Genomic DNA, 16453 nt, shown 5'->3' with positions numbered 1-16453 from the left:
AGGCATGCACTCGATTCGTATTTGCATATCAGTTCACAATGTTGGCTGGAAGAAGTGTGCATGCGTAAGACATTTCTGTGTCCACTACAAGGGGATATCTAACTGATATGATGGATGGCGTACTGGAAGAAATCCATCTTTTGCTCTTCCTCAAGATCAAGTACATTATATAGATCTTTTGCTGTCAATATATATCACAGTGGTACGAACTGGACTGGTCAGCTTTTCCCATCACGTATGTAAACATTTCTATTTTAAATCAGTGTGTAGTGAGTGTGATACAGTAACAACTAAGTTATCCACATCCATTTTCGTAAGTCAATAATAAAAGGTGGGTGGTTGAATAAGGGCCTTTGATGGATAATTTTAGATGTAGTAGCTTTTATATGTCACATTCTCAAGTAAATCGGAGAAAAGCATTTGTTCACATACTTACAAAACTTGGTAAGGGTTTGAATTATTTAGTTGTTAGAACAAATGTACATTATAGAATGAGACCAATGGCCGATGGTGGAGTTCAGCCTCGATTTGTTCAATTTTTTTACTATTCCAAACAAATTAATCTGCTTTGTTAATTTTGGGGTGTGTTTTGTCTATAAACCCTGATCGGAGTTGTGAAACAACTTTAGTCAAATTATGCTGATGAAGATTGAAGTTCCTTAGAGTTTGAAAATACAATCATGTCAGTAAATTTAGGTTTCCGGATTGTTTTGCCTTTCATATGAAGAGATTTCGAGAATCGAAAATGACACAGATTTCAATGTATTTGAATTTTCAATTAAATTTCTAAAACAAAATTTACATCAATTTTTTGCTAATGATTATGCAATTTATTCAGGTCTTCATTAATTATAAAAATATCTATATATTAGCATAACGGTGTCCATTTTCATCTTTGAGAATCCATTTACCTTTCTTTCCCATGCTAGATAATCAAATGGAAAATTGGTCCTTCAGAGAAGGCAATTTAATCTGCAAATCAAAAACACGAAAAGGAGCAAGCAACCCCCACTCTCTCTCTCTCTCTCTCTCTCTCTCTCTCTCTCTCTCTTTCTCTCTCTTTCTTTCTCTCTCTCTCTCTGCCTTCTTTCTCTCTGTCTGCCTGTCTGTCTCTCTCTCTCTCTCTGTCTCTGTCTCTCTCTTTCTCTCTCTCTCTACCTATTATGATTGCATAGGTTAACGCAAAAATGACTGAGAAAAGAAGAACCATGTTTTAAATCCAACAGTTTTTATCAGTTTACGAAATTTCGACGTGCATTACTCTTATACCAAGACAGTGAATATGACAACAAAATAAGAAAATACTTACAGCGTTTCTAATATGTATGTTTGTATATTGGCTTATCAAATAATTGTTAGAATGTTATGGTTCGCCTTTTACAAAATCCTGGATACGCCCCGTCGACCTTCCGAGGCCCTATTATCTTATTTCGATTTTCACTTCTCTGGTTGTATACAGTGGCGTAATGAGCAAAAACGTTTTGGGGTGCTGACAAAAAATAATCCGAATCACCCCACTCTAACATGCAGGCCCCGCTGAATTACGTTTCTCAAAGTGGGGTATAGGGGCAAAGGCCAGTGGGGTTCAAGGGGCGAAGCCCCCGAAGCTCAAGGGGCATGGGCATCAGTGGCGGATCCAGGAATTTCTTACCGGGGGGGGGGGCACACAAAATGGCATGGGGGTGAAATTTATGTAAAACGAAGAAGCAACAGAACAAGGCTTTAACGGCGAGGGAGCGGAGCGACCAAGCAGGGGTAAGAAGTAAGAAGCATTTGCAATTTTAGAACCAAATTAGACACATTTTCAGGCACTTCCTGGAGCGAAGCGCGGAAGCTTTGACATTTCATTAAATTATTAGAGAAAGAAGACGGTCCGTTGTACTGTTCTCGACTCGTAAAGCTTGTTTCGTCCCTCCCGCGCAAAGCGCGGAAGCTATGACGTTTAATTTAATTATTAGAGAAAGAAGACGATTCATTGTACCGGTCCCGACTCTTCATCCTTGTCTGAATTCAGTTACCCCCCCCCCCCCTCCTGCGCTAAGTGTGGAAGCTTTGACGTTTCAATTCATTATTACTCTTAATCCTTGTCTGAATTCATTTTCGCTCATCCCGCGCGAAGCGCTGAAGCTTTCACGTTTTATTTAACTATTAGAGAAAGAAGACGATCCGTTGTAATGTTCTCGATTCTTAATTCTTGTTTCGCCCCTTCCGCGCGAAGCGCGGAAGCTATGGCGTTTCATTTAATTATTAGAGAAAGAAGACGATTCATTGTACGGTCCCGACTCTTAATCCTTGTCTGAATTCAGTTCCCCCCCCCCCCCTCCCGCGCTAAGCGCGGAAGCATTGACGTTTCAATACATTATTACTCTTAATCCTTGTCTGAATTCATTTTCGCTCATCCCGTGCGAAGCGCGGAAGCTTTCACGTTTCATTAAATTATTAGAGAAAGAAGACGATCCTTTGTACCGCTCTCGATTCTTAATTCTTGTTTCGCCCCTCCCGCGCAAAGCGCGGAAGCTATGACGTTTCATTTAATTATTAGAGAAAAAAGACGATTCATTGTACCGGTCTCGACTCTTAACCCTTGTCTGAATTCACTTTCAGTTTCATTAAATTATTAGCGAAAGAAGACGAATCATTCATTTTCATTGTACCGTTGAACCGTTCTCGACTCGCTTTGACGTTTCAATAAATTAGTATTATTAATCCTTGTCTGAATTCGTTTTCGCCCATCCCGCGCGAAACGCGGAAGCTTTCAAGTTTCATTAAATCATTAGAAAAAGAAGACGAATCCTTTTATTGTGTCTTTGTCTGAATTCAGTTCCCTCCTTCCACGCGAAGCGCGGAAGCCTTCATGTTTCATTGAATTTATAGAGAAAGATGACGATTCATTCATTTTCATTGTACCGTTGAACCATTCTCGACTCTTAATCCTTGTCTGAATTCCGTCCCCCCCCCCCTTTCGCGCAAAGTGCGGAAGCTTTGACGTTTTAATAAATTAATACTATTAATCCTTGTCTGAATTCATTTTCGCCCTTCAGGCGCGAAAAGCGGAAGCTTTTAAGTTTCATTAAATTATTAGAGAAAGAAGACGAGTCGTTTTATTGTGTCTTTGTCTGAATTCAGTTCCCCCTCCCACGCGAAGCGCGGAAGCTTTTTCGTTTCATTTAATTATTACTCTTAATCCTTGTCTGAAATCATTTTCGCGTTTTATAATTATTAGAGAAAGATTAAGACGATTCGTTGTGCCGTTCTCGACTCTTAATCCTAGTCTGAAATTAGTTTCCCCCCCCCCCCCCTCCGCGCGAAGCGCGGAAGCTTTGCCGTTTCATTAAATTATTACAGAAAGGAGACGATTCGTTGTACCGTTCTCTACTCTTAATCTTGTCTGAATTCAATTCCCCCCACTGAGCCCCTTAATGGTATATGTGCTGTGTTACATGATGTAAGTATGGAACGCTCGTTCGCAAATCTGTGCATGCTCAGCCCGAGTGGTGGGTAGCATGTTATCTCCCGACAGTGATTTGCACAGTAGCTTCTGGAAAGGAATTAGTGTTACTGTTAGTGGCCACTACAAGGCCCTTAGTGACTATATAAAAACATATGCTCTTCCTGACTATTTGGGAATGGGTCAGTTTGCAAGAAATAATGGAGAAACTATAGCATTTTGTTGAAAATCATGTGATATCACGAACATTTATACATTACTTGTGAAAATAAGTCATGGTTCAATTTTATTGGGGGGGGGGGGGGCTGGCGCCCCCCAAGCCCCCCCCACCAGTACGCCAGTGGTTGTATACATGCAGAGGGGTCCATCCAAGTCAACTTTCTTTGAAGGGCTATCCCCCTTTCAGAACATAAGACAAATACAATTTAGTCAAATGTAAATGAATATGGTTTTCCTTCCTTCCGTCCTTCACACTGATGTTCTATCCTTTTCATCATTTTCGATGTGTAATACTAGAATATAAGAATATTTCTATTTTGTCTACCTTTTATTTTGATGGTTCTGCGATGATTATAAACACAACGATATAGTTTCTCATATAGGTATTTTTACAATTTGTGACCAAAACAAATTTTTATATGTATTCTTGTGAATTTGGATGAATAAAAAGAATTGAATTGATTGAATTAAATTGAATTAAATGCACTTTATTTCAGGATGGAGAAACTCGACGTCAAATTATCGGCCATCTTTGGTCTAAGTCTGTTTGGAACTCTCTCTGTGATCTCGGCTATTGGTCTCGTGACTGTTGGAATATATGCCATCCTGGAAGAAGGGATCGTCCTTAGCATCAAGACACCATTGTGGGTCGGTGGAGCTGTAAGTAAACAATTTAAGATTCTTTCTTTAAAAAAGATTGTTGGGTCTTATTTATCTAATAAAACGTGTAGTCAACTGTGCTGGATACAGAGTTTAAATTAAGTATTGGGTTAGTGTAAGAAATTTAATTGACCACGGAGAAATTATCACTGGGTTGTGTGTCATACAGTTGACTTGGTGAGCTGCAGCCCCCCCCCCCCCCCCCCCCGCTCCCCTCCCCGAATAGTTGGCATTACCAATATAAAAAATATATTTGGGCAAGGCGTCACCTTATATTCGAGCAGCAAGTGGTCGTTAACAATTTTTACATTTTATATCTGACATCATTTTTATGTTAAGAAAAATAGCTTTCACCGTAAAATTTCAAAAGATATATATGCATGTATATAACATATATATATATATTGCTCGCTCCCATAATTTATATTCTGGCATTTGCCTCAGACCAACTTAGAAAATTTTGCTCTTACATCTATATGCTTCAAATCTTCGTGGTTCAAATCTGCGGTAGATGTAAATGCAGTGACAGATTAAGAAAGCATCCTACCCCGTTGGTACGCCAACGTTTCACGAGGCACAGGGGAAGGCCCGGAAGGGAACGTACACGGGGGGGGGGGGGGATTGTCCGGAGAACATACAGTGACAGATTTAGAAGTGTATGAATAAGTACAACCAAATGGTGTCATATTGGCAGGCGCGGATCCAGGATTTCTTAGGGGGGGGGGGCCCAAATTTGAAATTATGCGAGCCAAATATTGGTACGTAATGGTGACCAACAGTGACGTAATGCGGAGGGGGGGGGGGGTCGGTGCAGGGAGGGGCGATTTCCCCCTTCCTCCTCCGCGAAACGCGGAAGCTTTGACGTTTCATTAAATAAAAAGAAGACGATTCGTTGTACCATTCTCGAAAATAATTCTCGTCTGAATTTAATTTTTCCCCTCCCGCGCGAAGCGCGGAAATTTTTTACGATTTATTAAACTATTAGAGAAAGAAGACGATTCGTTGTCGAGTTCTCGACTCTTAATCATCGTCTGAATTTAGGTTCCCGCGCAAAGCGCGGAAGCTTTTAAATTTCCTTAAATCATTAGAGAAAGAAGACGATTCGTTGTACCGTTTTCGAAAATAATCCTCGTCTGAATTTTGATTCTCCCCCCCCCCTCCTCCCGGTCGAAGCGCGGAAGCTTTTACGTTTTATTAAATCATTAGAGAAACAAGACGATTCGTTGTACCGTTTTCGAAAATAATCCTCGTCTGAATTTAGATTCTCCCCCCCCCCCCCCCCCCCCTCCTCCCGTGCGAAGCGCGGAAGCTTTTACGATTCATTAAATCATTAGAGAAAGAAGACGATTCGTTGTACCGTTCTCGACTCTTAATCCTTGTCTAAATTCAGTTTCCCCCCTCCCCCTCTTGCGCGAAGCGCGGAAGCTTTGACGTTTAATTACACTATTAAAGAAAAAAGACGATTCGTTGTACAGTTCTCGACTCTTAATCCTCGTTTGGATTTAGGTTCCCCCTCTCGCGCGAAGCGCGGAAGCTTCTAATTTTCATTAAATCATTAGACAAAGAAGACGATTCGTTGTACCGATCTCGAAAATAATCCTCATCGGAATTTAGTTCCCCCTCCATGCATCCCGCGCGAAGCGCGGAAGCTTTTACGTTTCATTAAGCCATTAAAGATTCGTATTACCGTTCTCGCCTCTTAATCCTCGTCTGAATTTAGGTTCCCGCGCGAAGCGCGGAAGCTTTTAAATTTCCTTAAATCATTAGAGAAAGAAGACGATTCGTTGTACCGTTTTCGAAAATAATCCTCGTCTGAATTTAGATTCTCCCCCCCCCCTCCTCCCGTGCGAAGCGCGGAAGCTTTTACGATTCATTAAATCATTAGAGAAAGAAGACGATTCGTTGTACCGTTCTCGACTCTTAATCCTTGTCTAAATTCAGTCTCCCCCTCCCCCTCCTGCGCGAAGCGCGGAAGCTTTGACGTTTCATTAAACTATTAAAGAAAGAAGACGATTCGTTGTACAGTTCTCGACTCTTAATCCTCGTCTGGATTCAGGTTCCCCCCTCTCGCGCGAAGCGCGGAAGCTTTTAATTTTCATTAAATCATTAAAGAAAGAAGACGATTCGTTGTACCGTTCTCGAAAATAATCCACATAGGAATTTAGTTCCCCCTCCATCCCGCGCGAAGCGCGGAATATTTTACGTTTCATTAAGCCATTCAAGATTCGTATTACCGTTCTCGCCTCTGAATACTCGTCTGGATTCAGGCTCCCCCCTCTCACGCGAAGCGCGGAAGCTTTTAATTTTCATTAAATCATTAGAGAAAGAAGACGATTCGTTGTACCGCTCTCGAAAATAATCCACATAGGAATTTAGTTCCCCCTCCATCCCGCGCGAAGCGCGGAATATATTACTTTTCATTAAGCCATTCAAGATTCGTATAACCGTTCTCGCCTCTGAATCCTCGTCTGAATTCAGGTTCCCCCCCCCCCTCCGCGCGAAGCGCGGAAGCTTTGGCGTTTCATAAGATTATGAGAGAAAGAAGACGATTCGTTGTACCGTTCTCTATATACTTAATCCTTGTCTGAATTTCACAGATGTTCTTTGTCTGCTCCTTTTTTTTCCTACGTCCTCTTCCGAAATGGGGGGGGGGGGGACCGCCCCCCTGGCTACGCGCCTGCGGTCAGATAAACACATTTTGATACCTTGTCTAACCCCGCAAGCTCAGGGGTTTTAGGCATTAAATTACCATCAGATGAGCATCTAAGGGCCCGCCGTAGGGCCCTAGGTGGAATCCAGGGGGCAGAGCCCCGGAAGCTTAGGGGTTTTAGGCATTATTCACGGTCAGATGAGCATATTTTGATGCCTCATTATTTTTTAACACTGGCAGTTAACTATTCTTTCTTTCTTGCTCTCATTCTATATTATTTATCTTTAATATACTTTTTCAAAAAAGTGGGGGGGGGGGGGGGGGGGGGAGCTCGGGGCTCCCGATCCCCGCTGTACCTCGGGCCCTGACATGTAGGAATCTCAAGAATCATATTTCTTGCCTGGCTGTAAATTTAGGAATTTGTCATTTTCCAACAAACACATACAAACGTATAATTTACTAAAAAGTGAGGAAAAATCTCGGACATTATGTCATTTTAGCATTATTTGTAATCCACCGTTGTGGAATTAGAAATAAACCACGTTTGAATTTGATTTCCCCAAGCCCCCCCCCCCCTCATCAGTACGCCAGTATCTCCTCTTTTCCTTTTTTCTTTCCCTTTCCTTCCTTCTCTCTTATTTTTTTGATTGGGGGGGGGGGGGGGTCAACAGCCTGGGAGGCAAGGCCCTTTCGCCCCCCCTCCCCGATCTCCTTCTTCCCCCTTTTCTTTTCTTCTTCCTCTTCTTTCTTTCCCTTTCTCTCCTCTTTCCCTTTCCCTTCTTTTCCTTTCTTCTCTCTTTTTTTTTTTTTTTTTTTTTTTTGCGGGGGGGGGGGGGGCCAAGGCCCGCTCGGCCCCCCCCCTGGATCCGCGCCTGCATATTGGTCACATATTCTAAGTATTATAACTGTAGCTTTAAGGAAAGTTATAATAACTGATAATGACAGCGTATATTAGTATAGTCCAGATTTGTATCAGAAATGTTAGAGTCGTCTTATTAATATATCAGGTTTTGCAGCATGACGGTAGGGGAAACTGGGAAATATCTCCATATCTCTCCTCTCTCTTCCCCTCTCTCTCTCTCTCTCTCTCTCTCTCTCTCTCTCGCCCCTTTCTCTCTCGCCCCTTTCTCTCTCTCTCTCTCTCTCTCTCTCCCTATTTCTATATCTCTGTTCTTTAGTTTAGTAGGAAAGAAACAATGAAATCATTTGGAGATGTATTTGTATGTAGAAATAAATGGAATAAATGGCAAAGGCAAGTGTTGTTCTTTTGTTATCATCAGGTTTTCATTGGAGGAATACTCACTATCGGTATAGCACTATGTGGCAAGATTTCTTATTTGAAGGTAGGTCGTTTAAATGTTCCTTTGGTTATACATCTATTGGAGGCTGATATGATTCCGTTTTTCAAGATAATTGAATAACTATGTAATCACATTTAGACAAGAGTAACTTTATTGAAGTTGTTGAAGTTACACATGATATTATACGTTACACATTATTTCTATACCCATTTTCCCCAAAAAAACATTTTATAGTCCGTCATTGGATTGTTTTCTGCAAAGTCTGTAGATATCATGTTGATTTCTGTATTCGGTGAATGGCTTTGCGGATTTGAATCATTCCATTAGTGATTTACCGAGAATCTGTATCCATTTTTTTCAAGGGAAAAGGAGTGATTGGCTGGTTCATCACGCCATATCAGTGAATTTCATCCTATATGCCATACTAATCATAAGAATCATATCAATATTTTTATATCATAATTCCAACTTGAAAGTGCATATGAAATTTACTACCAAATCGAATAAAATGGATAATAACGTTTTCTTGCTACAAATAGAGTCTTATTCTGATCGTGATAAGCGGAGCGTCGTTCCTGCTCTGTTTCGCCAGTATGTTGCTTCTGGAGTTTGCAGAAAAGATGAGTATCTTCCTACCTGCAAGGCATGATCACAGTGGCCCAGTCTCAATGGATACACGGTGGCGTTCACCATACGTCAGTAAGTTCGGAATGTGTCAGGTTCAAAGTTGTCAAAACTTGTTCATACAATTTCTGTAGCTTATTGAGTGGCATATAAAGGATGTATAATTTTATCAAAAATTCTACAGTGTTAATAAATAGAGTATTATCTGTATTCATACTGACAAACATAAACAACAACAACAACAACAACAAAACAGAATGCTTAGAAAATGTGCACTGTTTTTTTTTCTCGAGACACCGGTTGAAATTGGGCCCCCTCCCCTATATACTATACTACTACTACTTCTACTACTTCTACTACAAGTACAAATACTACTAAAATTAAGCTATATCTACTTCTACTACTACTACTACTACTACTACTACTACCACCACCACTACCACCACCACCACCACCACCACCACCACCACCACTACTTATACTACTAATCAGGCCTGCTACTAATACTACTACTACTACTACTTATACTACTATTATGACTACTACTACTACTACTACTACTACTACTACTATAGTACTACTACTTTAATATACTACTGCTACTACTACTACTGCAATTAGTAAATGATTAATTGACTGATAGGAATTTTATATAAATGGCTGATATGAATGATATCTATTTTTGTTTGTTTCAGTCTACCTCGTATACCTGGTATCTAGTGTAGTCGGTATGGTCTCGGCCCTGGTAGGGTTTCTCTATATCTACTGTCTACTCATCGCCCCGGTAAGGAACCGACAATGGAAGTTATACCAGACCCAGTCCGAAGCCACGAGCCAGGACCAGACCCAGACCGAAACCAAGAACCAGGACCAGGCACCGGAACAGCACGCCAGGACCAAGTACAAATTCAAGGTATAGGACTAAGGCCTGTTGCTATTCCTATATGTTTATCAGAAAGAGGTTCATCTGTTTGATATATTTAATCAGAATAAATGCACTGATTTACATAATCAAGTTTTTTCACTATCAAGTTTATCCAAAATAAAATTAGTTGTGTTTAAAGTTATCCAATCACTCAGCTACAGAATCCGACAACACTCTAAATGATTTTTAATAGAACTAGAAGGAAGATGATCATTTTACTTCATGTCTCTCCCCTCACCACTTAGAATACACCTTCATCCAAAGACAACAAAGACAAGATATCAATGAAAAGCAGAGGACGGCACGGGAGTGATTTGCCTGAAACTTCATGGATCTATGATTCGCAGAGTATTCATTCACTGGTGGCCACCCCTACCAAGGCATTCCCAACGGAAAAAGAAACGCAACTCAAAAAGGTAACATGTTATCATGATGTATGAATAATTTCTTGTCAATAATCATCAAATAAATATCATCTGATGAATCCATATCTTTTAAATAATTTATTATAAGGACATTATTGCTGTGTAGCAAATAATGAGAGAGTTAATTGGATAGAATAGAATTGCTTTGAACTGATTAAAGAAAAACGAATGCTGCAGTGTTTGGAGTTGAGTAGACGTGATTGTTAGCCTCATGGCGCTGGTAGTTCTAATGTATATTGCCATCCTGCATTTGAGAGAAATGAATGAACGGTTGTCTTTTATATGAAGAAGATAGTGACAAATGTTATTGTAGAAGAAAAAAAAGTGAGATAAAGTCGTAATTTTTAATGAGACCATGTTTATCACTCACTTGAAATCAAGATCAGAGTTGTAACAGTCATGATAAAATATACATTTTAAACCATCTTCACAAAAATAATGTGTTTGAAAGATGTCTCTGAAGATAATTCTCATTGTATTCCTATGCAGGATGTTGTGGACGAGCTTCGGCATACTAGCAGCTTCAAGATTCACCGATACCAGACCCTCCCAACCCCATCCCCAGTTCCTCCACCCCTCCCTCCTATAAACCCCTCCGCTCTGTATCCTCGTCCTACCCCACCCGAGCAAGTCAAGAACGATGTCCTGGATGACCCTGAACCCAAGCACTGTACAGCCAAGAGCCTGGAGCATTATCCGATACCAAGGAAGTACAGCCTTAGGGGTTCGAAGAGAGGAAGCAAACATGGCAGGCAGCATCCAAGTACGTTTAGACAGATCAGTCCTCAAGGACACAACAGCCCTGGCGAAGGAGCTGTGAATGTTACCATGGAACATCATCAGGGATTTCCAGACGTCTCAGAGCAGAACTTTGGCAAAGGGCATGATCAGGGAAACATCGATGAGTACCACAACACCTTCAGCACGCATACATCTCCTAGAAGCCCTACAGATCAGAAGTTTGCTGCTCTGAGTGATGAAGCAAGACCCCTGCAAACTCTGCACCAAAATGCAAGCGATCTGATCAGTCTGAAACCAGTACCGGTCAAGCGATTATGCAGTAAAAGGAATTCCATGCACCATCAGTCTGCTGCTACTCTACCAGGATATGACCAGATCACACTCGATCCACCCAGCCCTCAACATGATAGTGTTCATTGTGATGACCAGTGTTGCCTTCCATTGCCACCGGTGCAATTCCAGGAGAATGGGATGACCCACCAGAAACCTGTCAGGCACTTCAACGATGAAGTGAGTGACAACAAGCATAGTGAAGCTGCGCAGAAAGGCTACACAGATATCAACGGTCATCCCTGGGAGGTCCACCAGGGACAAGGAGAATCCACAGACCAGAAGACACATCCAGTACCAAGCCAGAGGGCAGCCCATGCAACGGAGAGCGTCTGCGAAACTGAAGCTCCACAGATGACTCCAACCCAGGTCCACCAACTCTACCAATCTTCCCAGAATGAAGAGACAAAACTTGATGCGAAGGGACAGCACAATCTCAATCAACAAGGATACATCGTTATCCAGAATCCATCCACGCACTGCGATACATCGACTGACATCACTGACCCAAGCTCGAGTTTTATCGAGCAACGATCTGACAAGCCAGTGGCACCTCCTCGTACTTCCCCAAAGCCGAAGCTGCAGCACCAAAGCCATGTTGAGGAAGCCACCGAAGGGCCACTGCCTGTGCTGCATCGCAGGAGCTCCAGGAAAGTCCATGAGCGCATTCAAGCAGTGCAGAAGATGCTCGGGATGGGCAGTAGCAACGCTGACAGTTCCGACCACCCAATCGATCAGTCCCCGCCTGTTCCAAAGGACGAAGTGGATCACCTGCAGCCCCGCCTTGCAGCTACCAAAGTCCAGTTGGACAACTTAGAGGATCTCTATGTCACATCCACAAGGTTGTAGAACGATGGATGCTCAAGTATGCATATTTAGTTAGAACTTAAAGTTCAAGAACTCAACAATCAGAAGAGAATAGGTCTCTTCCCTTCAATGGAATTAAGATCAATTAAGATTTTGATTTCGTTCAATATTTCTTTTACTTGGTTCTTGCTACTACACATTTTGGACAGGTAGCATTGATTTGTAGTCTTTAACATTCAAATTAAGTCCAATTCTGTTAAATTTATCTTGCTGCATTACCAGAATTCATGATAGCTTTTAAAGCATTTACTAATGAAAATGATACCTTTCCATATAAAGTAACAGCTTTCCCAGTTAGTGAAAATGAAAATGACAAAAATAAAAGTCAATAAAATGTGAAATACAAGAGATATTCATGTAATAAGCACTTTTATTTTATATATGATTTTGATATAAATGACAAATACAATAAAAGCTTTGAAAAATGTACAACTTTGATACATGTCTTACTTCTTGTCTATGTGCATGTACCTAGCAAATTAAAATAATTCTTTTTGTGATCTGTAGTTGTGACTTGCAATCTACCAGGAACTTCAAGAAACAAAGTCGCAATATCAGTAACTGCATTTATCTTTTGTCACATGTACCACTTCCATTCTTTGTTATTCTAAAAAATTGCTTAATACTTTACATGGCATGAAAGCTATGGCAAGACCGATATAATACAAACCTCATCATACTGGCTCTCAAAAAATTCTGATCAACCAGTATAATACTTTTCAAAATAAATTTTCACAACACACACACACTCTGATTTCCCAATGTTTGCACATATACATACCTGCCAACATTTGAAAATGAGAATTAAGAATTTTTAGCGCGGTATGTCTTCAAAAATAAGAAATCTGTACACTTAACAGGCGTTCGCACATGCAGCTAGCGGCAGTGTAACTGGCAATGCGCGGTAAATCTGTGCAAAAAAAGCGAATTTAATCATGCAGCCCTTCAACGCACGCAATACGTTAACTCTAACATCGCGTCAAAGGATAAGACAAGCTTAATTTGGCTTAAGCAACACCAAAAAAAAAAAAAAAAAAAAAATTAAATTAAAAAAAATTGGAAAAAAACAGAATATTCCGGATTTTGGGGTCCTAAATATCCAGAAAAATGGAATATTCCGGATTATTCGGAAGGGTTGGCAGGTACGCTGAATTCAATTCGGTGTAGCGATTGTCCAACACAGCTCAGTTACGGCAACATTTGACATGCATCGATCAAACTATACACAGTACATGTACGGTACGCCTCGCCATCGCTGCCCCACTCCACTGGCACTGACTCACCTCCGGTACCGCTCCTTCCAAATACTGGATTAGACAATTGAAAAGTTAGTATGGTACGGTAAACTCCATGAATCCATCAAGCAAGCGTATTCCTTGGGATTGGAAGACATTATAAGTAAAACTGACAAACTTTTGCAAGTTTAGTAACCATTCACGATCACACGTCGAAGCTAACCCGTTCGCTCAAAATTTATCGCACGTCAAGCGTGCATGTTCTTGTGCATCGCTTGTATGCGTGTGTGTGTGTGTACGTGTATGGAGAGTACATGCCAGGCCAGACGCTACACACACACACATAATGCTGATCTCTACGCTATAGATCAGTGGCACAAATACGCTGCAAAACCGTCATTACAAGCCAAATGAGCTTCCGCGGCCATCAACACACACACAGTATACTATACGAGAGCTCTCACACAAATCGCGGCAAATGGTAATACAAGCCCAATTTGGCTTAAATTTCCAAAATGCGGAATCTCCCGCATTTTAAGGTCCTAAAATTCCAGAAATGCGGAATATCCCGGAAAATGCGGGAGGGTTGGCAGGTATGCATATATCAGAACTATTAGATATGTTTTTTGTTATAATTAAGATATTAGAAGGAATAGAATGCGTAAGAAGATGGATTTGACACTTATAATAAATCATCGCTTTACCTAATTCATATGCCAAAAGAGTGGTGTCTGCCAGATATCAAACCAAGTCGCTTGCCTTTACAGCTACAAAGACAATGCAGGGTTAAGGGTTATTTGTATTATAACACTTACAATAGACCACACCTTTTTATTGCATTCTATGTATTATTATTCTTGTGCTGGATTACTTTAAAAATAAACAGTGGAACCTCATTTAAACAAACTCCTTGGGTCAAATCAAATTATTTTGCTACATCAAAACCATTTTATATCAGGGCTTACAAAAATATATATGGAAATTTAAAAAAAGCAAAGAAAAATACACACAATAAAACATAGAATACAAATCATAGAACTGCTTATCAATAACAAATGCTAAAATTATATGACAAATTTGCAATGATTTCAGTAGCTTACAAAAATTATTGTATCTTTTTATAGATGAAAAAATTATGAAACGGCCCAGAAGCAGAGTTTTTTAAATAGCGGTGTAATTTTTTTTCATCACAAGGTTTCATAACATATATTCATTACATAATTAGCTTGATACATTTGACTGTTTTACACAATATACATATAATCTATATCTAAAACCTCCAGCAATATCAATTCTCATCAATAAATCAAACTGAAGATAATTTCCAATTATTGCACAGACATATTAATTGTGAATAATAATAATAATAATCTGTTTTTTTATATAGCGCTCAATACACCGATCCAACGATGTGCCGGCCAAGCACTTTACAGATATATTATTACCCCGGTCATCGGATTCAGGCTTACCCGCACACAATGTGTGCACATTTTCCACTCCCTGGGGAGCATTCCAGCCAGTCGCCATTCTACAAGCGCACACTTGCTCGTCCAACCACATGAACATTCGCATCCTACCGGGTACCTATTTAACACTTGGGTGGAGAGTAGCAAATGCAGGTAAATATCTTGCCAAAGGATATTAGCGCCGTGTCGGGATTCGAACCCTCGACCTTCGCATCTACAGTCAAGCGCCTTAAACCAATTAGTTATACAGGGCTAATAGAAAATGACAATACCCCCCTTCTACATTCCTATTCATAGTGTTCTTATTTAAGTTTGAATCTACAACACTGACTTGTTAAAACATAACAATTTGATTAGTTATAATCCTGAGAATATATTCATATATTTCAGAAATATATATATATAATTAATGCATAGCATAAATACAATTAGACTTTTCATTCTTCAAATTGGAAAACTGCTTGCTTAACAATGGGCATAGTTCGTAATTTGTATTAAAAAATTAGTAGTAATCTATTTGAAATTATGAAAAAATGACTATTAAACCTAACAGTCCACAATGGATAAATCATAAACTATACTAGTTTATGACGCACAAACTTGAACATTTAAAAATGAAACGTTCTGGTCATCCACTTCTTCTCTGTTCTAATAACCTACAAATTACTTTTTTTTCTTCTCAGGCTCTCAAATTTGTTTTTTCATTAAGTAAAACAATTTCAGAGCTGTTTTGAGGAATACAGGGATTATTTTTGATGCTCTGAACACAAACTTGTTCACCAAGTTTTCATATACCGGTACTTTGAATAGTAATCGGTGATTTAAATACATAGATTTCTGACTTTCTTTCAGTAAATAGGAAAATATTCTATTTATGCTCTTTACCACAATTACACTACACTTTTGTGAACATTTTTTCAATAACACTCTACCAGGTATCGGTAAGCATTCATGAATGTTAAGATAAACTTAGATCTCTTTGATAGCACTACATCAACACAATACATCAGATAAAAACATTTAAAATCAGAAACCTTCTTTATCAGTGCGATTTAAAAGAATTAAAACATGACTGTATTTCTACCTACATTTTGTAACCTAGAAAGAGCAACAATTTTTAAAACTACTGTAATTTTTTGATTTAAAAATAAGTTTTACCACTGTTGGTAAAGTTTTGTCTAAAAATGCACCTCTCGAACCAGGAAAATACAATGTTCCTGGAACTTTTCTAAAACGGCGATCTATTCTTGATCCATACTTGATAACTAGGAGGGGGGGGGGGGGGAGGGGTCACTCTATTAGCAAAGAGACAAGGTGATACATGATGAAGATCCATTACATTTACAACCCAACATGATCTACCACAGGAGTCAGAATTCTCAAGAAAAGTATTTCCTGATTTACAATTGTGTGGTTATTCAAAATGCATTCTAAGAAAGAAATAAGATTGAGTGAGGTTACAAGCCAAGCATCTTCATACTGATAACCTCCTTAGACACAAAGCTTGTCTAGAAAATGAAATAAAACATCTTCCACATGGATTTTTTTGTTGTTGGAAAAGT

General features: G+C 39.8%; 1 protein-coding gene across 1 annotated transcript; it reads left to right on the top strand.

Moving 5' to 3' along the window:
- Window positions 1–4128: 4128 nt before the first annotated feature.
- On the top strand, window positions 4129–12444 carry LOC100892550. Its single transcript, XM_030998212.1, has 6 exons — window positions 4129–4327; window positions 8258–8320; window positions 8818–8977; window positions 9598–9815; window positions 10073–10243; window positions 10742–12444. The coding sequence occupies exons 1-6, from the start codon at window positions 4166–4168 to the stop codon at window positions 12170–12172; spliced, it is 2205 nt and encodes a 734-aa protein (XP_030854072.1). The 5' UTR covers window positions 4129–4165; the 3' UTR covers window positions 12173–12444.
- Window positions 12445–16453: the final 4009 nt, after the last annotated feature.

This window comes from Strongylocentrotus purpuratus, unplaced genomic scaffold, assembly GCF_000002235.5.
Source record: "Strongylocentrotus purpuratus isolate Spur 01 unplaced genomic scaffold, Spur_5.0 spur5_scaffold_4, whole genome shotgun sequence".
In the NCBI taxonomy this organism is placed as follows: Eukaryota; Metazoa; Echinodermata; class Echinoidea; order Camarodonta; family Strongylocentrotidae; genus Strongylocentrotus; species Strongylocentrotus purpuratus.
Note: the sequence above shows the minus strand (reverse complement) of the source record. Positions and strands in the feature narration are given on the sequence as shown.

Coding starts and splice junctions, on each gene's coding strand:
- LOC100892550 (XM_030998212.1), top strand. CDS start 4,166: ATGGAGAAACTCGACGTCAAATTATCGGCCATCTTTGGTCTAAGTCTG. Junction 8,978..9,597: donor GTGGCGTTCACCATACGTCA/GTAAGTTCGGAA, acceptor TGTTTGTTTCAG/TCTACCTCGTATACCTGGTA. Junction 9,816..10,072: donor GGACCAAGTACAAATTCAAG/GTATAGGACTAA, acceptor CTCACCACTTAG/AATACACCTTCATCCAAAGA.